This window comes from Dreissena polymorpha, chromosome 14, assembly GCF_020536995.1.
Source record: "Dreissena polymorpha isolate Duluth1 chromosome 14, UMN_Dpol_1.0, whole genome shotgun sequence".
Taxonomy (NCBI): Eukaryota; Metazoa; Mollusca; class Bivalvia; order Myida; family Dreissenidae; genus Dreissena; species Dreissena polymorpha.
In genome coordinates, this window is record NC_068368.1 from 55,224,800 (window position 1) to 55,250,135 (window position 25,336).

Consider the following 25,336-nt stretch of genomic DNA (forward strand, 5'->3'; position numbering starts at 1 on the left):
ACATAGTATAAGCCTCGAGCTTCCTTCTCAATTCTGTCCAATTGTATTCTACAGCCTTTATGTAAAGCAATACTGCAATTCTACCCTCCTAGCATATTGCTCAAATATAATATGTATGTTTGTATTGTATTGCTTATATGTACTTTCAATGAACTAAATAAATAGTGTTTAAACCAATAATATATTTACATGTTGCAATCATGCCTAGATTTGATGTATCTGTAACAACAGTTAATTCAAAGTTTATTTAATATGGAAAAATAGTAATGTTATTATTTGTTGATAAAGATAACATTTATTGTAGCATAGTGTGTGATTTGCTGTTTATTAATAAGTACAAGATGGATTTTGTTATTGTATTGCTGTTGTTTTTTTTTAAACTTGATTAAACTACTCACAATACATAATACAAACAATGATGAATGTTAACTTTATTTTATTTCAGTGTGTATATATTATTATTCAATGCACACATTTAAATAGAAGCGTTATATGCAATTAATGTTATGTTCATGTATTGTTAGGAATATGTACATGTATATGGTGATTTTTTAATGTACCTTTCTGTTCCGGGTTGCTCGTTAATGTTTTTGCGATTGCCCAAATCATCATCTGTGATGCAACAACTGAAAACAAGATATATATGATCAATACAATTATGTAAAAAGTTGATAATTATGTTCATTTGTGTTGTTACTTTAGGTTTAGCATTTAATGTATTTTGTTTAAAAAAAGTGGATTAATTATTTCAAAGAGTCGCTATGAATATAACTCAGTTCAGTGAACATGTTACATAATACTGACTATATATCACAAACTCAGAAGATATAAAATGCTACATAGTAAATGATAAATTATGATAACCAAAGATGCATTATTTCAATACATTCATACACACAGTTATTGTATTACTAGTATTTACAATAAAATAAAAAACTACTTGTTGATTGCTTTGTAAAATATATTAATAATAATTTTATATGAACAGACGCAAAGAATCTTCCAAAACATATCTCAGATTGAAAACAAAATCAGCCCTTGCAGCCTAAAATGGTTGACATTTTGGAGGATTAGAGATAAATAATAACTGTACATTAATTAATTTCATTTTAAGATATAAATGGCTAGCGTCCCAGTCCTTGAACTACAGGGTGGCCTTGCATCGTGGAGGCAATCACCTCCTCTGACGATGAAAACTGGACTGCAACACTGCTGCCAGTTATTGGGTGCCGCATTTCTCCGACCTTTTAAATGTCTACACTAGAAAAAATAACAAATCATACTGTTTGATTACCAAGAAATACTATGTATTTGAACTCATTCCTTGAATAAATTACCTCAACAACAAATTTCAAACAGTGATTATAAGTATCTAGCATAAAGGAATAGAATTTATGACTTCCTTAAATGCGCAAACTTCATTAGCTGATCTTAAATTAAGGATCTTAATTTGTAATTAACAACATACAAAGATTCTGATACGAGTTGCCATTTTATACCATATTTTGTGAACAAGTTCATGCATATTGTTATTTAGTGCACCTTTGATGAGCTTACTTACATATTTCCTGGAGGGGTTTTATTAATAATCATATGAATTGACAAGTGTCAGATTTTTAATAACGCAAACAAAATTATTATTTAGGTAATATTAAACGATACAACCTGAAAATTGTTTAAAATGCGTGACGTTGATTTATATTTTTGTAAGTTAATTAAATGAAAGCATAAAAAAGTAGTAATTTATGACAACTCACACCGAGCCTTGGAATTATGGTACACCTTGCAGCATTGTTTACCAGTTCTTCCGACCCTGAATTCTCTGAATGTTTAATAATAACATTTGTATGATGTATAATAGTATTTATGAAACACATTACATTTCATGTTTACCATTATGGCTGTTGATTAGTTAAATATAAACGACAAACAGAGTAATAGTTATCGATGTAAACTTGTAGCAAATGATAAGTTCATCTAGACATGTTCAGATAGTAAACAGATACGAATAAAACATACATGGGTACGGATCTAACAGGCTACGAGATTAAAACTAAAAAATAGACCTTAAATGGTACATTTATCCGTGATAGCACAAATATTCCATTGCAAATACTTAAATTACAATTCATGTGTGCAAATTTTTGGCACAACGAACGTGCAACTGTACCATAAATCATAACAAATGTTTGAAACTAAAACACATTCCACAATCACATCCAAAATTCGTAAGAAAGATTTGTTGAGTTGTTATGCCCCTTATTTACATTGTGCGTTATGCGGCATTAGTAAAAACGACATCGGTAGCAAATCCAATCGTATGCTATTAAATAAAATATTAAAACTATAAAGTAGATACGAAAATAACATATAACTTACAATGATATTTTGCTCGCCACCTCGTCCCATTTGTTTATTCGAATAACCGAAATCTTTTCGGCTCCGATACCCTTATACTCGCCGAATAGAAGGCTCCAGTTGTCCCGAACCAGCGTATTTAAAACAATCTGGTTCGGACCAATCTGCCATGGGGGCCTTCTTGCGCTTCGTTTCGCTGTCTTCAAAAGTTTTACAAGATACGTATTGATGCAAAGCGTCGGGAATTTCAGTGTAAAAGGCACTCAATGAAGTTACATGGAACGATTTTTTTTCTACTGTAAATATTAATATATTGGCCGATAAATTAAAACAAAATAGAAATAGATACAGGTATAACGATTATCTATGATTTTGTGTTATAACCCCCAAATTACCATTATCTATGATGTTGTGTTATGACCCCCAAATAACCATTATCTATGATTTTGTGTTGTAACCCCCAAATATTTCATAGTTAATTTTATTTACATAGGTTTCCCTTTTTTACTGGCATCCGTGTGCAGTTTTCATTAATGGAACAGAACTGTGTAGGATTTTAAAAAATCTGCTTCATATAACAAATAAGCATTCAACTTATTAGGCAATTCGTTACGCATGACAAGTGACTGAATTTCTGGAAAGAAATTTGTGTAAGCTGCTTTTTCTAGGTCGGACAATGATTTAGAAGTGGTTGCATTTTTGTTTCAAAAAAATAATGAGCATCAAATATCCTGGATTGCGTTTTCGTCATGGATCGATCTACATTATGAGTTTTACATTCCCAATTTTAGCGATTACGACCCATTTATTTATCAAAGAATCTAAATCGCGGCTCGCGATGTGCAATTATATAATGGTTACTACCGTCTACATATATGTAGAAATCATTTTAAGTTTATTATCATAAGTAATCCCCAAATTTACGTATTGATGAACACAATTAATTTATACATAAAACATTATGATGAGTGTCATTATATCAATAAAGTGTCTCTAATGGGAAACAATTCAATTTAGATTAGTAGTATTTTAGTCTGATTGACAGTCGACGTAATGCTTACAAACCGTGTGTTATAAATTCTGCAAACTACTCATTAACTGATGAAAATACCCGGGAATGCCCTTTGTATCACACATACTATGTGGAACTTAAATGCGATTTAATTATTATTTAGCAATTTAAAAAAAACACTCTTCAATATGTGTTTGTAACACACATAGTTCGATGGACAATACAATCATTGTGATGCTTAAAGTCATGCTTATTGCCAAAACATTCCCGACCCATGGTAACCAACGTTCCTTATTTATTGCCTTAGATGGGTTATGACTTAAACCTAGGTGAAATTAACCACGATGGATTTACTTTGAAAATCATACAATTATAATTTTAAATGACATTTTTTCAATTTAAAAAATCATAATGTCTTCCATAAATACGTTATCAAAAGAGTACATGTTGCGATCTTTAAAGATATTTTATCACACCAATATAAGTTGGAATAAGCCATCAGTCTTGGAATTTTTTTTAAGGAATTCATTTATGCCATTTTACCTGTTGTATGTTGGTTTTTTTACAAATTTTAAGTGACATAGACAATTGCCTATTTAATTGCATATTCAACAGATATTGCTACACAACGGGATGTTTAATTAGTTTATTTTTAATCCTTGAAAAATGAAACCGTGTCTTTGCGCGCATGAACACAGTTATAAAAATACAGTTAATATGAAAAAGTCATAGAAAAGTGCGCATTATACTTAAAGTATAGACATATTATTACCAAACGACATTCAGAACACGAAATGAACAATTCTTTTCGAGAAAATCCCCAACATGATGTCCATTCCAAGCTATGTCTTATTCCGAATGCCAATAATAAAATTATTATAACATAAGAATTGGAAACAAATCAACATAATTAAGTAACTTCTTATGTAGAACATAAGAACACAATTTATGATAGATATTTACCAATATTTTAGCATAATGTATATTGCTTGTATGCTATACCGACTTTTTGTGTCGATTAAAAGTGAAACAAAATTAAATTTTAATATAACTTACATATTTGCTGGATATTATTTTTATTATTTCTGATACTGTTGCGATTGATTCTATCCATAAATATGAAAAAAAAATGAATTGTCAATATGGTTATAACATGTATATTATTTTATTCAACATTAAGCTAGACTGCTCTGAATTATTTTATAGAAGCGACTGAAAATATGTAATCATATAATTGTATACGTACATGTAAACATATTGCGTATTTCTCTTTTAGAAGAATGAACTTTTGATTGATTGATATTCATGACGATACTTGCTGACAATTGACAATTAATTATTAAGCTACATGTACAGTAGTATAATGTTAATGTTACAGTATCAAATCATCTACTACAGCACCATTTTGTAGATTCCTAAAGTGTGACTTTATTTACTATTAACCCAAGCTACGCCCCTGAATGTTCTGTTTGGTGTATATGTTTATCTTATGGATATTTAAGTGATATGTTCTGAGTAAATTAAGTAACACGATTGTATAATAACCAACTGTTCTTATATTCGCAAATCACCTACCATGCCTTGACTATAAAGCATGTACTTAAAGGGGCTGTTCAACAGATAAAGCGTCGTGCGACGCGAAACGATATTTTGGGAAACTACGAGGATTGCTTATATAACTCAAAAATACACCGCTTTAAACATGAGCGTGGATGGTCGAGTGGTCTCGGCGGGAGACTTTTTACTCCAGGACTGCAGGGGTCAGCTGATGGTTCGAACCCTGTTGAGGGTTACTTTTTTCCCTTTTTTAAATTGTATCCTTGTTTTTAACTGGAGGTTTTTAGTTCAAATGTTTAAATTTATCATTATAAAGCATTTAAAGCATTTAATGACAAGCTTCAATACATGCCAAAATCTGTTGGACGGCCCCTTTAACGTTGGTTTGGAATGTATATTGATAAGTATTTAGTCTAGGTTCGTACTGTGTTCAGCTAGCCATGTAATAACTTTACCAATATCAAAGACATTCTTTCCAGACTCGAGTTTGACGTATTCACCTGATGGTAAAAGGAGTAAATCTCAATATACTGTTCATGCTGTTTCAATTTTAATGTAATAAGTAGAGCGGTTTAGTAACGATTAAACTACACATGCACATTAATTAAAATTGTAATTAGTTAAATACAGGATGCAGATATGAAACATCAAATACAGTTAGAACATTAAACAATATTATATAAAGTGTATAGATAATATCATAGGCATATAAAACATATATTGACAAAAATACATAAAAATAGTATAATGTTTGATATAGTTTAAAAAAAGAATGCCTAATTTTCCAATTATTCAGAAAATATTTTACACAACAGTTTTTGTGGTATCTTGTTCCATAAAGAAAGAGCCTGTTAGGGTAGAGATATATTGGAGTCACTCTGACAGTTGGTTGGTCAGTCCACATAAATATTATGAATTAAAGGAAAATAAGGAAAGACCTCCTTTTTTTATTTTTCACGCAATTAAATTAAAGGTCAACTATGTCATAACCATAAAGTGTATATAAATGCGTAAGACACTTCTTTCAATTATTCCCAATTTTCTTTTATTTTCCACGGAACACAGTTGACAAAGCGATGCATGCGTATCAGTCAAGTGTCTCTTGTGATATAGTATGTAATGTTTGGTATCAGTCAGGTGTCTCTAGTGATATAGTATGGAATGTTTGGTATCAGTCAGGTGTCTCTAGTGATATAGTATGGAATGTTTGGTATCAGTCAAGTGTCTCTAGTGATATAGTATGGAATGTTTGGTATCAGTCAGGTGTATCTAGTGATATAGTATGGAATGTTTGGTATCAGTCAGGTGTCTCTAGTGATATAGTATGGAATGTTTGGTATCAGTCAGGTGTCTCTAGTGATATAGTATGGAATGTTTGGTATCAGTCAGGTGTCTCTAGTGATATAGTATGGAATGTTTGGTATCAGTCAGGTGTCTCTAGTGATATAGTATGGAATGTTTGGTATCAGTCAAGTGTCTCTAGTGATATAGTATGGAATGTTTGGTATCAGTCAAGTGTCTCTAGTGATATAGTATGGAATGTTTGATTATACATCGTAGTTCATCCGACGTTATCGTATTTCTCAGAAGGGTCACATTATGATGGGATAAAAATACCCTTCCATCCTCCTTTGTATTGAACTGTCATTAAACTAGTTTCCTGTCTTTCCAATACACAGAGCTATGTCGGACCGTATTTGGTACAAAAACGAATATGGTACAAGTTTGTACCATATTCGGCCGAATATGGTACAACTGTCTAATTGTACCATATACGTATCTGCAGTTTTGGGGTAAAATGCCTGACCGAATATGGTACAAACTTGTACCATATTCGGATGAAAAATGTACCACATTCGTTCCGAATATGATACACACTCATCATCGTAATCATCATCATCATCATCATCGTTATCTCATCATCATCATCATCATCATCATCATCGTTATCTCATCATCATCAGCATCATCATCATCATCATCATCATCATCATCATCATCACATCAATTATCAACACCCCAATGATCATCATCGTTGTTATCTTTACCAACACCACCATCATCATCACCATCAAAACCAACATCATCATATCCATTATCATGATCGTAATGGTGATCACAAAAGTTTTTTTTGTGATGATAATGACAGCGATGTTTTCGGTCGATAATGAGGATGTTGTGATGATGATGACGACGATGAGAATATCATCATCATCATCGGCCAATAAACATCGCCATCATCATCATCACAAATATTTTGTTATCATCATCATCATTATCATCATCGTCGGCCGATAAACATCGCCGTCATCATCATCTAAAAACTTATCATCATCATTATAACCATCATCATCGTCCGATAAACATCGCTGTCATCATCATCCCAAAACGTTTGTTATCATCATCATCATCATTATCATCATCATCATCATCATCACCACAATCATCAAACCCCAATCATCATAACCACTGTCATCATCATCACCACCACCATCATCATCACAATTTTTTTACCATCATCATCATCACAAATGTTTTGTCATCATCATCATCACATATTCATTTTACATTTTGTATTTTATAATTTGTTTCATTCAAGAGATTCAACAAACTTGTACTTTTTTCATTTATTGGTATACTGACAGGATTTTTCAAAGTAATATTGAAGAACATAGAACAGCATTTAAATTTTAATCCAACTGTAGCATTTTGACAAGACATAATATACATATATACATTCATTTTAGTAGCAGCCAAAATATCCCAAATGTGCTTCGTAAAAAGTTACCAGTAAATGAGCAAATGACAACAAATTTCCGGTAGAAGAACATAATCATCAATCACAAAAATAACATAACAGGTTTCCAAACACCGATATACATGTATATTTCACCTGTAATGTCTGTACATGACATCTATGATATCATACCAACCGATTCCACTAACACGCAAACGCAGCCATGCGTTTGCCCATTTTGGCCCCTTGATGATTTCTTTTATTGCCGAAATAAGACCGCTGTTTCTGCCCGCTCTTGTTAATAGGAAACGAACGCTAACAGGATTTCTGTTACTAGTATCTAGTCCAATATCCGGCCGAATGTAAATTCTAGGTGTTTGCAAACTCATTGACCTTATTAAATCTCTAAAGGGTTTGCCGACCTTCGCCAACACAAACTGGATTGACGGGTTTGATTGTATGCAGAACTTAAAAATTTCAACTTGAATGTGAAGTGGTAACATCAGAAATGGAAAAGTCGTTCGCTTCTGTGCCCTCCTATTGTTTATCATATCTTGAAGCTCTTTCAGGGCTGAACACACAGAGACGTCACCGTTGTCGCCAGAGTCACCGTTGTCGCCGGAGTCACCGTTGTCGCCAGACGCAGCGTTGTCGCCGGAGTCACCGTTGTCGCCGGAGTCACCGTTGTCGCTGGAGTCACCGTTGTCGCCGGAGTCACCGTTGTCGCAAGAGTCACCGTTGTCGCCAGACGCAGCGTTGTCGCCAGATGCAGTGTTGTCGCCAGACGCAGCGTTGTCGCCGGAGTCACCGTTGTCGCCAGACGCAGCGTTGTCGCCGGAGTCACCGTTGTCGCCGGAGTCACCGTTGTCGCTGGAGTCACCGTTGTCGCCGGAGTCACCGTTGTCGCAAGAGTCACCGTTGTCGCCAGACGCAGCGTTGTCGCCAGATGCAGTGTTGTCGCCAGACGCAGCGGTGTCGCCGGAGTCACCGTTGTCGCCAGAGTCACCGTTGTCGCCAGACGCAGCGTTGTCGCCTGACGCAGCGTTGTCGCCAGACGCAGCGCTGTCGCCAGAGTCACCGTTGTCATACGACTGTTCTAAGCGTGATATTATGTCCTTGTACACGCGTTGATTGATACGGATACTAACGTAATGCATGCCAAATCCTTCTGGGAAATACCCCAATGCAATTGTTCCAACATCACCATCGAACTTTCCATCTGCTGACACAATTGATGAGTGTTCTAGTCCTCGGGTAGAAACTACCAGGCACTGCAAATTATATTCTCTCATAAGTGCAATGAGCGTGAGGTTGTCGCCGTATGTCCCATTCTTAGACATATTCTTAACGTATTCATCAAATGTTTCATCATAGACAAAAGTTTCATAGAAATATCTGTTTTCTACAATGTGATGGACTGCTTCCTTACGTAAAGCATCTACGTCTTTGTATATACCAATTTTACCAAGTTGATGCGATATAGCAGCAAATTGACAATTTCCATCCGGATTTGGGTCCATGGCAATATTCACCCCATCCAACAACTGCAGATTTTCATGGTGTGTTAAAACATGATAGTACTTAGTTCTGTGATTTTGTTTCTCTGAGCGGTTCTGTTTTAATGAATGTTTTTTAATTTTTCGTTGTTTCTCTAACGCAACAGTTAGGCTAGTCATGTTTTCGACCCCAACCGATTTGCTTACAAATCCAAGTTCGGGTTTGTTCGGTACTTGAAATGACACGATATAAACACCATTTCGTTTTACTTTTTCTACCTTGCCTTCGATAACATATCTTTTGGTTGGCACCCTGGATTTTCGAAAGGGATAGCGAATTAATACTGTCTCTCCTACTTTGTACTTGCTTGGGGAAGTTGCGTTTTTCAACAGCGACCTGTAAGCCTTTTTATTTGCTCGCCGTATGGTTTTCTTTATTTCACGAGAACTATGACGTTCTTTGGTAAAAACATGACTTCTTCCGTAGTAGGCTTCAAAGGGCGTGAGACCCCCAAGAACTCGTTTGAAACTTGTGTTTATGGCATAGGCTAAATCTTGAAGCCCTTCGACCCAGTTAAATCCACGTTTACTTTTTGTTGCAAATAGAATCTTGGCCTTTATAACACTGTTTGACCTTTCACACTTGCCCTGTGATTGAGGATGATACGGCCTACTATTGATCATTTTGATGTTGTACTTGTTCAACAAAAGTTTCATACTAGGGCCTTTAAATTCCAGTCCGTTGTCACATTGGATGATGTCAGGGGCAAGGTTAACCATCAACACGTCCTCTAATGCCTTTGCAACTTCACGCGAACTCTTCGTTTTCAGGGGTTTTGGCATAACGTACCTAGAATAAACGTCCACGACTTGTAGAATATAACTGTATGTGGACCCCTTGTAGCTAACACTTTGATTTTTCATGTTAATTATGTCAATCTGCCATCTTTTGCCTGGTTCCTCTTCTGTAATTGTCTTTGGCTTTGGCTTGTTTGTAAATCTCGGATACTTCTCATGGTAATACTTGCTATTGTACAGTATTTCAAGGATAGCTTGTTCCGAGAACCCCGTGTAATTTACTTTCAGTTTGTTGTAAATAACCCTTGCTCCACATCCTTTGTTTTCCATGAACATCTTCTCAACAAATCTAGGAAGATCTTCTTTCACAAGGACTTGCTTTCCGCCACACAATAAAGAACCCCGGTCACCAAGCTCGAAGTCCTTACGTTTTCTAATCATGGCCAAACAATTATTCTCTTCAGGTGTCCGTTTCTTCACAGGGACATCGAACGATCCGTTTAAACATCTGACAATAATGTCGTACTTCGACCTGGGCAAGCACCCTAATTGCTTCCTTTTTCTCCTAATTGCTTCCTTCATCTGAAATAATATAATAAGTTATTATACATTTATACTTCATTAGTTAATAGAGCTTGTATTGAACACCGCGTGTCGAAAACGAATGTCTCGCGACATGAGCTGAGCTAAAATCACTCGTCTGATAGCTCCGCTAAAATTTACAATCCGAACTTCCGGGCAATATGCGCAATGAAAGTAGCAAGTACTTCATGTAAAGTTTCATTGAAATCCAACCGAATTCAAATTCAGGGGAAAAATAGCGGGCAAACTTATGGCGGTCAACGGACAAACGGTCTGTAGAAACCAATGCTACGTGGATGGAAGGGATATAAAGAAGGGGCCCTGGGGGCCTAGGTCGCTCACCAGAAGTCACGACTAGGCAGGGTTCGAAGGTCAAAGACCTATAAACTCCATAAAATTTAAAATGTTCAAATCTACAGATTACAGGAGCTCGATCTGATTTTGGTGGAAAATACACTTTCGAAAAAATGACTGTAGCTTAAATATTTTAGCAGTTTAGGAGTTACGCACCCGGAAGGAATGCCACGGACAATTGGATAGACGGACGGACAACTGCAAATGCACTCTGAGGGGGGGGGGGGCATAAAACATAAAAAGCAATGCATGTTGAAACATCAATGCATATTAAGACAACTGAAAATTAAAATTATGTACAGTACTTACTGTCAAGAATTCTTTTGAAGTTTGAAGAAAGTTTGGATTTCAATTCTTTCTAGTCGAAAATCACAACTTTTCTTGCCGACCGCCAAGTCAAATATGGTTACTGACTTCTGAGTAAGACTCGTGTGCAAAATTCCCGCCTTTTTAAAGCGGCACGTTATCAAAGAAAAAATCGGAAACTTCAAAGCTTTGTCGGCTTCTCAGCAATATGACGTCGGAACGACAAATCAACTTTACAAAGTAATGTTTAGGAATACAGTCACACCTGTCTAAAGCAGCCAGTCAAACATCCTTATTTTTGGAGAGATATATTCATTTAAAAGAGCTCAAAATCTCTTAAATCGGATTTTGGTGAAAATACACTTTCGAAAAAAAAAGTTTTAAAAATTTGAAAATTGCTATTAATGATCTCCACGAAAGTATCTGGCCCGCCCGGGAATCGAACCCAGGCCGCCTGCGTGCCAATCTGACGCGCAACCGAATGAGCTAGCCGGCGAAACAGTTACACAACCAGCAAAATCCATGTAAAGTGTGGTTAGGTTAGCTGTTTCTGTTACTGCTAGTTACGACGACGACGACGACGACGACGACGATGATGATGATGATGATGATGATGATGATGATGATGATACTTTTGTCACTTCCAATATTAGGTTAATACAATGTATTTGAGTTTGAAAAAAAGTTTACACATCGGCAGACTATTTCATTTATTAAGAAATACATAATTTATGTACCATATACGTAGGCCATTTTCATTTTTATGAGTTTTTTTGGTATGTACCAAATACGTTTTGGCGAGCATAGAAAAACTTATTCCAACCGAATATGGTACAATGTTTGTACCATATTCGGTCGAAAATTGTACCATCTTCGGTCCGAGTATGGTACATTTGTACCATATTCGGCCGAATATGGTACAAATGTACCATATTCGTTTTTGTACCAAATACGGTCCGACAGAGCTACAATGACACATTACCAGGTCTAGATGGGGGAGGGTTTTACCAGCAGCATAATGGCGTCGCCAGTAACCATGGCAACAGACATAGGGAGGAGGTAAGAGATTGCTGGAAAGTTTTAACCTTCCTGATCATGAAAAATATGTAACATAGTTTACTGGTCGTCTATACATGTATGTACAAATTATGCTACTAGGGTCAAAGTTGGCCATGCCTTTGGGATTCACACTGTATAGACTTAATTTGCAATATAATTGAACCAAATTCATATGTCAAGCTGCATGTAAAATCAAAGTACTGACAGTACTGGTGTGACGATGCTTTTGAGAGGAAGGATATAAAAGCATCAAGTTAAGTTAATCTACATCACCACAATCACCATAATTGTGTATGTTGGCACGAACAAAAATTTGGTACAAAAAAATTGCGAAAAAAAGTGGGTACGAAAACCAATTTGGGTACGAAAAAAAATTTGGGAACAAAAAAATTGCGACCGAACAAAATTTGGGTCCGAAAAAAAAATTGGGGATGAAAAAAAATTTGGCACGAAAAAAAATTGGGTACGAAAAAAAATTGGGTACGAAAAATTTAGGTAAAGAAAAAAAATTGGGGGAAGGGGAAAGTAGTACCTGTGGGGACTTTGACCCACAATCGCACATTTTCCGCCCTTTCCGTCATACATCAGATAAGTTCCTCGAAGGCAATAGTATGAATACACATTTCGGAAGCGGCAATGCGGTCCTACTTATCCGCGTCAAAATGTAAGCGAAATATGTACACAAGTCTGTCAGGAATGTTTGAATTAACGAAGAAATTCGTGTATTTATGTAAGTTTTTTGAAGAAATGTGCAAACAATATATTAAACAAGAGCTGTGTTTGTGAAACACAATGTCCCCTGTTGCGCAGCTTTGAAGCTATATATTTTACCTTTGACTTTGAAGGGTGACCTTGACCTTTCACCACTCAAAATGTGCAGCTCAATGTGATACGCATGCATGCCGAAATGGAGTTGCCATCTTCAATATTGCAAAATTTGACCTTTGACCTTGAAGGATGACCTTGACCTTTCACCAATCAATATGTGCAGCTCCATGAGATACGCATGCACGCCAAATATCGAGTTGCTATCTTTAATATTGCAAAATTTGACCTTTGACCTTGAAGGATGTCCTTGACCTTTCACCTATCAAAATGTGCAGCTCCATGTGATACGCATGCATGCCAAATATCGAGTTTATATCTTCAATATTGCAAAATTTGACATTTGACCTTGAAGGATGACCTTGACCTTTTACCATTCAAAATGTGCAGCTCCATGAGATACGCATGCATGCCAAATATGGAGTTGCTATCTTCGATATTGCAAAATTTGACCTTAACCTTGAAGGATCTTGACCTTTCACCACTCAAAATGTGCAGCTCCATGAGGTATGCATTAATGCTAAATATCAAGTTGCTATCTTCAATATTGCAAAATTTGACCTTTGACCTTGACCTTGAAGAATGACCTTGACCTTTCACCACTCAAAATGTGAAGCTTCATGAGATACAGATGCATGCCAAATATCAAATTACTATCTTCAATATTGCAAAATTTGAGCTTTGACCTTGAAGGATGACCTTGACCTTAACATTTCACCACTCAAAATGTGCAGCTCCATGAGATACACATGCATGCCAAATATCAAGTTTCTATCTTCCATATTGCAAAAGTAATTGACAATGTTAAAGTTTTCGGACGGACGGACTGACAGACGGACAGACTGATGAAAAGACAGACGGACAGTTCAAAAACTATATGCCACCCTTCAGAGGCATAAAAAAGTTATGGCGAAAGTTAAAGTTTTCGGACGGACGGACAGATGCCATATATTTGACCATTGACCTTGAAGGATAACCTTGACCTTTCACCTTTAAAAATGTGCAGCTCCATGAGATACACATGCATGCCAAATATCAAGTTGCTATCTTCAATATTGAAAAAGTGATGGCCAATGTTAAAGTTTTCGGACGGACGAACAGACGCCATATATTTGACATTTGACCTTAAACGATGACCTTGACCTTCAGGCTTCACCTTTTACTACTCAAAATGTGCAGCTCCATGAGATACACATGCATGCAAAATATCAAGTTGCTATCTTCAATATTGAAAACGTTATGGCCAATGTTAATAACAGTTTTCGGACGGACGGAAAGACGACATATATTTGACCTTGAAGGATGACCTTGACCTTCACCTTTCATCACTCAAAATGTTGAGTCATAGATCCCGAGGGACAAGAAAAAAAATTTGATTAATGTTCGAAATAAATAATTTTATTGAAGACAATTCTATTATTTGAGCCAGGTCACAGGTAAAGCGCAGTCCAAACAGTATCCAATTAAATTATTTGTTATTGTCAGAAAACCGCTTTTAAGCAAACAGCTTTCAAGTGATTGCAGGCTGATCTAGATCCAAACTGGCCACACTCGCCTTAATGTCTCTTTTACTGTGACACAGTTCATTTAACTTTAAAATGATAAAAAGTACTAACATAGAAGAAAGAGTACAAACCAGTAAAAAGTTTGAAATCAATGTTGAATTTCAGGACAGCTTGGTATATTTTAGTTTTTCACGATCAAACTTGGATAAAAACAATGTTTCATCAGTGATTTCAGTGTATTTTGCAATATTCTATATTATAACCGCAGTATTTTGAGAAATAATCAATATTAAGGGGGATTACGGTGGATTTCTGGGGATTTCGGTTGATTTTTGTAATTACGGGGATTTCGGTATTTCTACGACCCGAGCATTATGGTCACAATATACTAAATAGTTTCCCTATATAATTCATTGTAAAAGCGACAACTTTGAGCGAAAATAAATGCAACATTTTGCACTTAGAGACCCCATAACCATACCTTTTCTTAAAGGCCATTCTAAGCGGAATCGATTTATGCAATAAAAAGATATGTCATGTTCAAACCAAAAAAAAACTTGACGCTAATCAAAATCGACTGTTTTTGCGACATTTTTTTTCGGCCGTTTCTGAGTGGAATGTAACCTTTTTCAGTGCAAGGCTTTACTAAAGTCTCCAAGTTTATCATATTTCAGGGATTCGGTCGTGAACACCCATTTATGCCCTACTTTTATCTCCGAAAGATAAAACCCGAACAATAGTTAAAGATGTGAAAAATGCCTTCGAGTCAACTATGATATTATTTTAGAGAGTACAGCCCTACATGAAACGAGTATGTAGTATATTGTAACCATTATCTCAATCGGACTTGCTCGGTCTTTTACATAGGTTGCCATTGTGAAGATTTTTTTGATGGTATCATACCTTAGACGATTCTGAAACAGTATCGTCAAAATTATCAGATGAGCAATCTATTATTGTATAATTGCGCAATCCACTGATGACAGTGATGCAGTATGTATTGTATCCGTTATTGTACTAGTTTAAATGAATGATGTTAGTGTTTTTTGTCGATTCTGCTTGTGAATGTATTTGATTTAAGGTAGATCTAATTTATAGATGTTTGAGTTATAGCAAACAGTATAATTCAATACATGTTCAAGTTGTTCGGCTATTGTCCGGTTTGGCGAATGAGGGTTAAAGCCTTTGATATAAAGTATTATTTTTAAATTGTTATTTCATAATACAGAATATATAATTAGCTCGGCTGTTTTCGGAGAAAACCCGAGGTATTGTCATAGCCAGCTCGTCGTGTCGTCCGCCGTCCGCGTCGTGCTAAAACCATAACATTTTGTCAAGGTTTTGAACATTAGCTCTAACATCAAAGTGCTTCCACCTACAACTTTGAAACTTCATATGTAGCTGCATCTTGATGAGTTCTACACGCCACACCCATATTTGGTTCACTAGGTCAAAGGTCAAGGTCACTGTGACCTAAAAAAAACACTCTTACAAGCCTTCATTTATTCAAAAATGCACCCGTAGCCGAGCGTTGGCACCCGTTATGCGGTGCTCTTGTTTTGTATTTTGAACCAAAGGCCTGACTTTACATTAAAGTTCATATTATTCAGAGGGGGTAATCACGTGATAGTTAAAATGGTGGCGTCCATGCAGAGACAGTTATTTTTCACAGTTTTATACCCTTTATTTCTTTTGCTTATTTTTAAATGACGCTCACTTTCCAGCCATAACAGTAAAAAAGTGAATAACATTTATTTTGTATTAAAATTCGCTTTATATCTCGACATTACTCCCCGCAAATTTTCTTAGTGGAGCTTTAATTAGGTCATCCCACTAAGAAATTTAGCAGCGAGTAAAGTCGAGATTAAGAGCGAATATCAACAAGAAAGAAATGCTAGTAACTTATTTGCTGATATGACTGGAAAGTGAGCGGCATTTAAACAATAAATACAAGTAATAGAGGGTATAAAACGGCGAAAAATACCTGACTCGGAATAAACGGCGCCATCTTGACTATCACATGATTACCCCCTCTGTTATTGTTCATGGAAAAATAACAAGAAGATAAACATTGACCACAACAGGATATTATTGTTTGACCCATAAGAACAGTTATCTGTCACTCTACGATTTTGGTGAATTTGAGACATTAACATCTTTTTTTTTTCAAGGAGCTGTGAAAAAGATCGCCAGAATATTGTTGAGTTTGAAAACCCCCACTTATCACGAAGCACAAATCATGTTGATTCATTTAAAATCTTTTCAAAATCTTAAATGGACTGTTATAATATTTAGGAAACAACTAATAGTACATAAAAAGTCATGGTTGTTTGAACCTAGAGATTAGATTTCTATACTTTTATAGAATGGAGGCATTTAGAATTGCACTTGTCTTTCAGTACGCTCCCAAGCTTATGTTCTGATTTCCTCTTAAATACTGAGTGGATCTCGCTATTTTTTTTACAGTAGAGTTGTGACTTAAACATGAAGATGATTGTAAAAAAAGTTTTTTGGTCTCCAGCAGTTGCTGGCAGAATTATGGCGCTTAGTCAGTTTCTAAAAATTAGCAGTATTCTTACATGAAGCCTGTGTGTTCAACTTCCCAAATTGATAAGTAGAGTGAACAAACTTTCAAAGCTGAATTTGTAGGTGATATTTTTAAAAGGTATGTTGACTGCGACAAGTTATGGCTCTTGTCTTTTTGTCCCCTGTAGCCAACATATAGTGGATTTTTCTGTGTCCAAACCTGCTTTGTAGAGGCATTGGTGTCTGTGACACATTTTCTTATTGTCCATGCTGTGGGAATCTGGATTATCATGGTTTATATTATGCTCCCTCTCTTTCACCAGATTCCAGTGTCCAGACAACATCCGTGGCAGCAGAACAGCTCAACACAGGGCCATCTATCCCACGATTCTTCTCTGCAGTCCTACAATGCATCATTACAGTCCCAGCGTTCCATGCCTTCCCAGGATGCTGCACTAGCAGGGGCAGAGCACTCTGGGAGAGGTGCCAGCAGAAGAAGAGTGCAATACAGTGACCAACAATTGTAAGCATGTTTTACACAGCTAAACTCAACTTTAATGTTTCTTGTAATGGCTTTAAACTAGTGACATATATCACATGCTTGTGGACAAAATAATTTATGTGTTGTAATGCCTGTGACAGTGGATGAAAGTGTTTTTGTATAGAATGGCAAGTTTCACAAGATATACATCAGCTATGTCCCCAGTATATATGTCAAGGTAACTTGATGACTTTTATCATTAGACATATAATATGTATGCATAGATCAGAATGATTCTTGGTTAAATTGTTATTTCATATGGAAAGTTTCTTCTTAACATATTGATTACTTAATCAATTGTAAATAGAAAGTATATTTAAATACAAATTATATTGAAAAATTATTAAGTTATGACAATTTAAATCAAGTATGGTCTGTGTGATATTTAGCTCGACTATTATATATGAAATATATATAGTGGAGCTATCCTACTCACCCCGGCGTCGGCGTTGCCGTTCCTGTGTCCGTTTGCGTGCAAATGTTAAAGTTTGCGTACTACCCCAATTATTTTCAATGTCCCTTGACATATTGCTTTCATATTTTGCATACTTGTTAACCATCATGACCTCAACCTATAAACAAGAGCAGACAACTGTATCAAGCATTTTGACAGAATTATGGCCCCTTTTTTACTTAGAATATGCATATTATTGATAAATCTATGTTGAAGTTTGCGTACTACCCATAATATTTCCCGTGTCCCTTGACATATTGCTTTCATATTTTGCATACTTGTTTACCATCATAACCCCAACCTTCAAACGAGAGCAGACAACTGTATCAAGCATTTTGACAGAATTATTGCCCCTTTTATACTTAGAATATGCATATTATTGATAAATCTATGTTAAAATTTGCGTACTACCCCAAATATTTCCTGTGTCCCTTGACATATTGCTTTCATATTTTGCATACTTGTTTTCCAACATGACCCCAACCTATAAACAAGAGCAGACAACTGTATCAAGCATTTTGACATAATTATGGCCCCTTTTATACTTAGATAATTGAACATTTTGCTTAAATTGCCATAACTTCTTTATTTATGATCAGATTTTATCAATACTTTGACAAAACAAAACTTACCTGAATACCACAATAGATTCCACCCCAATAAAACTCCACGCCCCAACCCAGAATCCCTGCCCCCTCCCACCCCCCCCCCTCCCAAACAATTAATATTTTTTCCTTTATTTTTGAAAGATCATCTTATAAATGACCACACCTCACATTATACCCCCCTCTCACCCCCCCTACCTCCCAAATTTTTTTTTCCTTGTTTTTTTGAAAGATAAGATCGTCTAATAAATGACCACACCCCACACTATACCCCCCCCCTCTCAACCTCCCTTACCCCCCCCCCAAAAAAAAAATAACATTTTGTTTTCCTATTTTTTATTTTTGAAAGATCGTCTAATCAATTTTTGAATATGAACAATTTCCCCATGATGGCTTACGTTATACTGTCAAGCACTCGAATAGTCGAGCGCGCTGTCCTCTGACAGCTCTTGTTTAGATACTTTTCAATTGGCAATACTAGCAAAAGAATCCCCATAAAAAGGAGCTTAAAGTTTGTGTGTATGTCTCATATATTTCTGTATGTCTTTTACAGGAGTAACGTTCTGGAGGCAATGAACATGCATTCATATCTGATAAGCGACTACACTGCAGCCTTGAATGATGGGGGAGGGGCATGGGCGTCATCTGTAGGCAGCACTGCAGCTAATAACGGGGTAGGTTATAGTGTGCAAGAGCTCTCTTACAAGCAAACACATGTGGATACAATTCTACAGGTTATAGTGTGCAAGTGCTCTCTTACAAGCAAACACATGTGGATACAATTGTGTAGGTTATAGTGTGCAAGAGCTTTCTTACAAGTAAACACATGTGGATACAATTGTGTAGGTTATATTGTGCAAGAGCTCTCTTACAAGCAAACACTAGTGGATACAATTGTGTGGGTTATAGTGTGCAAGAGCTTTCTTACAATCAAACACATGTGGATACAATTGTGTAGGTTATAGTGTGCAAGTGCTCTCTTACAAGCAAATACATGTGGATACAATTGTGTAGGTTATAGTGTGCAAGAGCTCTCTTACAAGCAAACACATGTGGATACAATTGTGTAGGTTATAGTGTGCAAGAGCTCTCTTACAAGCAAACACATGTGGATACAATTGTGAAGGTTATAGTGTTCAACTTTTTTTATTCATGCCTGACAATAAATATTTTGTTATTTTATACAATATTATACATGAACATAAAAGCAGCATATTTATGATGTATTTAGGAGACTGGTACAAGCAATTTTAATGCCTATGCATAGTAAGATTTATTTGATGAGTATGAGTGCTTTTATTTCAAATGTATTGCCTAAAATGTGTTTCTGCTGTTTGTCATTCCAGAGTGATGAAAAAGGTGTGAAAGTGTTCCGATTCGGAGTCGTGTAGTTTGTAGACTGAATACCATAGGGACAGAACCCTTTACTGGTTTCCATTATAACAGAAACCTTAAATTTATTCGAATACATGTATGCACAATAATTTATTCAGGGACTGGAGAATTTCGCAGATTGTTAAACTGAGAGAAAAGGGACAATTAGATATTTTTGCACTTGCATGTAATGCAAAAATTGTTGCTTAACTGTTTTTTAAGCCATCATCTAAGAATCGCTCACATGCTCATTTGAAGTAAATATTTGAATTATTTATAACATTTTACATTTACCCATGAACTGGGTATCATTGAGAGTAAAATACTTCAATATATAAGATCTAAAATAGGTTTTTAAAAAAGATACAAGTATTTTTAAGACGTTAAATTGAGCTCTTTTGGTCATTTTCGGCTCGAACACTTCTTAAATGTGCCCCAGGTACTCTTAAGTACACTTTAATGTATCTCGGGTACGGAAAATATACTAACACTTACCCGGTCAATTAAGACTGTACCCAAGTCTTATTCCCCTATCCAAATCTGATGTTGTAAACAGCTCTAAGGAGTATAAAACATAGTTATCTTTTAACAAACTGTGCCTCAACATGCTTTATTGAGTAGGAGTTTTGATAATATAGTTGCCATTTGACAGAAGATAAACATAAATATTAACATAATTAATTTGAAAAAATTATCCAACAACGACTAATTTAGCGTCAGAATTCTCGGGTATTTTTAAGTATATTTTCTGTACCTGGGTACATTTTATGAATACTTGATAGTACCCGAGGTACATTTAGGTAGTACCAAAGCTGACAATGACCAATTTAGTTTAAGTTGATATGTGTCTTGTTTTGAGAAAATTGGGCTTAATGCATGTGCGTAAAGTGTCGTCCCTGATTAGCCTGTGCAGTCCGCACAGGCTAATCAGGGACGACACTTTCCGCTTTTATGGAATTTTTAGTTTTAAAGAAGTCCCTCCTTGCCGAAAATCAAGTTTAAGCGGAAAGTGTCGTCCCTGATTAGCCTGTGCGGACTGCACAGGCTAATCTGGGATGACACTTCACGCACATGCATTATGCCCAGTTTTCTCAGAACGCGGCTCATATATAGTATGGAGTGCTGACTTTGACTTTAGTTAAAATGCATTCTATAATTACATAGGCTAATGAACAAGTAATTAACAATATTTTCTGCAGAATATTTTACTGTTAAATTATAATAATATGTATACTTTAAATGAAAGTGTATTATATTTATGGATTAATAGGCATTCACTTTTTGTGATTGTTGTAGTTCTATGCTTCTTATTGGTCAAAACATGTCAAAATATTGTATATGACTAATATATTTGAGTTTTCCTTATAATATATATATATATATATATATATATATATATATATATATATATATATATATATATATATATATATATATATATATATATATATATATATAATGTTTGGTACATGGTACTTTTGTATTAATGTTTGTATAGATTTGTTATAGCTATAATAGATGTGTGTGAATCATGGATATTTATGAGTGTTATCCGCCCAGAGTTTATTTTGTATGCATTTAAAAATATTCAACTTATGTAGAGCTATCTTAAATATATGAAAAAGACAATAAAATAATGCATAATTAACAAATACTTCTTCGTTCATTTAAATTTGTCAGTCGGCCCAAAACTTCAAGTTTTTAAAGTTTAGGTAGAATACTGGATCCTAAAGCAGACTTATGTAAGTAAATAACTCAAAATTTGGAATAATGAAAAAAATCGTTTTTTTGTTGGCCCTTCTTGATTTGGTGTGTTTACGTTTCCAAGAATTTAACACAAACACATCGGAAAATGACAGACACAAAGTCCTCTTTTTAGCATAATAAGAAATCCACGAATTTACGTATCCTCAAAGGTATTTTTTAATTCCACGAAATTTCATGCGGACAAATATAAATGATTTTACAGTTTACAGACAATGCCAACAACTTTAGTATTAGGTGGTAAATGTGTTGTGATTCTACTACAGTTGTGCTTTAAGCGGTGCCTGGAGGCTTGAGAGTCTATTGACTCTTCTTTCTGACCTCAATTGTGTTATACTCCTCTTTCTGACCTCAATTGTGTTATACTTCTCTTTCTGACCTCAATTGTGTTATACTCTTCTTTCTGACCTTAATTGTGTTATACTCCTCTTTCTGACCTCAATTGTGTTATACTCCTCTTTATGACCTCAATTGTGTTATACTCCTCTTTATGACCTCAATTGTGTTAAACTCTTCTTTCTGACCTCAATTGTGTTATACTCCTCTTTCTGACCTCAATTGTGTAATACTCCTCTTTCTGACCTCAATTGTGTTATACTCCTCTTTATGACCTCAATTGTGTTATACTCCTCTTTATGACCTCAATTGTGTTATACTCCTCTTTCTGACCTCAATTGTGTTATACTCCTCTTTATGACCTCAATTGTGTTATACTTCTCTTTCTGACCTCAATTGTGTTATACTCTTCTTTCGGACCTCAATTGTGTTATACTCTTCTTTCTGACCTTAATTGTGTTATACTCCTCTTTATGACCTCAATTGTGTTATTCTTCTCTTTCTGACCTCAATTGTGTTATACTCCTCTTTATGACCTCAATTGTGTTATACTCCTCTTTATGACCTCAATTGTGTTATACTCCTCTTTCTGACCTCAATTGTGTTATACTCCTCTTTATGACCTCAATTGTGTTATACTCCTCTTTCTGACCTCAATTGTGTTATACTCCTCTTTCTGACCTCAATTGTGTTATACTCCTCTTTCTGACCTCAATTGTGTTATACTCCTCTTTATGACCTCAATTGTGTTATACTTCTCTTTCTGACCTCAATTGTGTTATACTCCTCTTTCTGACCTCAATTGTGTTATTCTTCTCTTTCTGACCTAAATTGTGTTATACTCCTCTTTATGACCTCAATTGTGTTATACTCCTCTTTATGACCTCAATTGTGTTATACTCCTCTTTCTGACCTCAATTGTGTTATACTCCTCTTTATGACCTCAATTGTGTTATACTTCTCTTTCTGACCTCAATTGTGTTATACTCTTCTTTCTGACCTCAATTGTGTTATACTCTTCTTTCTGACCTTAATTGTGTTATCCTCCTCTTTATGACCTCAATTGTGTTATTCTTCTCTTTCTGACCTCAATTGTGTTATACTCCTCTTTATGACCTCAATTGTGTTATACTCCTCTTTATGACCTCAATTGTGTTATACTCCTCTTTCTGACCTCAATTGTGTTATACTCCTCTTTATGACCTCAATTGTGTTATTCTCCTCTTTCTGACCTCAATTGTGCTATACTCCTCTTTCTGACCTAAATTGTGTTATACTCCTCTTTCTGACCTCAATTGTGTTATACTCCTCTTTCTGACCTCAATTGTGTTATACTCCTCTTTCTGACCTCAATTGTGTTATACTCCTCTTTATGACCTCAATTGTGTTATACTTCTCTTTCTGACCTCAATTGTGTTATACTCCTCTTTCTGACCTCAATTGTGTTATACTCTTCTTTCTGACCTCAATTGTTTTATACTCTTCTTTCTGACCTCAATTGTGTTATACTTCTCTTTCTGACCTAAATTGTGTTATACTCCTCTCTGGTCTGAATTGTGTTATACTCTTCTTTCTGACCTCAATTGTGTTATACTTCTCTTTCTGACCTCAATTGTGTTATACTCCTCCTTCTGACCTCAATTTTGTTATACAGATATTTATGTTGCAATTTGCCTCGTTTGTATAAATGCCTCAGTGATAGACCCTTTTACATCAGCATAGGATCTTTTACAACAATACAAGGCATTGTCCATGCATCTATAACAAACCAATGCGTGATGGTACATTTATTTAATTACAAGGATTTTAATAGTGAATTGACAATTTTAAAATGCTTTCCTTATTTAAGTCATCATTATGTACGGATAAAGTTTATCAATAATTATATTTTGCAATCCTCATTCAATAGATCAGTATGTACGGATGAATGTGTATGCATAACAAAAAGAATTCTTCAGAAAAAATGATAGTGTTATACAGAGCATAAATTAAAATACAGTGCAACTGTAAAATGTAAATGTATATGCAACAATAATAACACTGTACAATCTTACGACGAGACATAGGGGCAGCACAAACATAACTTCAGGCATGCGAAGAAAACCTTGGTAAAATAAAAGGGATATGATGCATCAAAAAGCGCTGCAATCTTCAGAAATCATAGACCCAGCGTGAGACAGTAACAGTGCACAATTGTTATGTATATTTATGTATCATAATGATATTGACTACAAACAAGTATACATGAATTTAATTCAAGTTTAACAAGTAACTTCAATAAACCCTATGCACGTAAATACTTAATATTGATCGTTTGATGAATGTAACAATATTAGTTTATCAAACAAATATGCTGACATCTTGTAATTTCAACCAGTCTTATTAGCAAATCGAAAGGCCATATACAGTGTAATTAAGACTGAGTTTTTTATGTGAAAGAACAAGTAGGTGGCTTAAACGTTTCTTTTCAATACAAGTTAACATTATCGTTGCCCGTTTAAATCTACATGAACCAGACGTATCTGTCCGCTCGTATGTGACCTGCGGGAAGGCTCGGTATTGCCAGTGATTTCACATCCACGTCAAAATCTGCACCGTCCGACGTAACTTTGACGGTGACGCAATCCGACGCCAGCGTTTTAGGTGGCACGTCAAGCAGGTTTATGTCGCCGATAAACATGCCATTGACCGCCTTAAAACGCTGAAGTGTAGAAATGTTGCGGAAAATAATGCGATGACATTAATATAAGCTTCGTTTTGGGGAAAACGGGGCATAATGCCTGTGCATAAAGTGTCGCCCCAAATAAGCATGTGCAGCCTTCTCTTGCGAGGTATTTTTCGTTTAAAGGATGTTTCTTCTTATCGGAAACCCAGAACAAATAGGTTTTTCGTCGGTTTTGATTTGTAGTAAACTGTACACTTACCAGAGCTTTTAAGCCCTATTTTTAGACATTAACAGGAGCATCAACTTAAAGTGATTACTGATCGACTAGTTTTTTTTATAATGTTGTTACATCAATAAAAAAGTACGATAAAATATATATAATAACATGTGAAACTTTAATTCTCAGTGAACGATTTGGTATGCAACAAACACTGAACTCTAATAATAATGAGTTTTGCTCTGTAAAACGGAGTTTTAATACA

General features: G+C 35.4%; 2 protein-coding genes across 6 annotated transcripts in view; one reads left to right on the plus strand and one right to left on the minus strand.

The window, feature by feature from the left end:
* The window catches only part of LOC127857130 (WD repeat-containing and planar cell polarity effector protein fritz homolog), a 124,917-nt gene extending 104,792 nt beyond the window's left edge, over positions 1 to 20,125 (plus strand). The window contains exon 26 of the mRNA XM_052393498.1: positions 20,062 to 20,125. Coding sequence (XP_052249458.1) covers positions 20,062 to 20,106 — 45 coding nt within the window. The 3' untranslated portion in view covers positions 20,107 to 20,125. The remainder of the gene's footprint in view (positions 1 to 20,061) is intronic.
* LOC127857135 (uncharacterized) overlaps positions 1 to 25,336 on the minus strand; it is a 118,719-nt gene that overhangs the window by 46,598 nt on the left and 46,785 nt on the right. For 3 of the 5 annotated variants that reach the window (XM_052393508.1, XM_052393507.1, XM_052393509.1), the window contains exon 10: positions 23,962 to 24,890. The exons of the other annotated variants lie outside the window; for them this stretch is intronic. In XM_052393508.1, coding sequence (XP_052249468.1) covers positions 24,693 to 24,890 — 198 coding nt within the window. In that variant the 3' untranslated portion in view covers positions 23,962 to 24,692. Of the gene's footprint in view, positions 1 to 23,961; positions 24,891 to 25,336 lie in introns of those variants that run through there. 5 annotated transcript variants of the gene reach the window in all.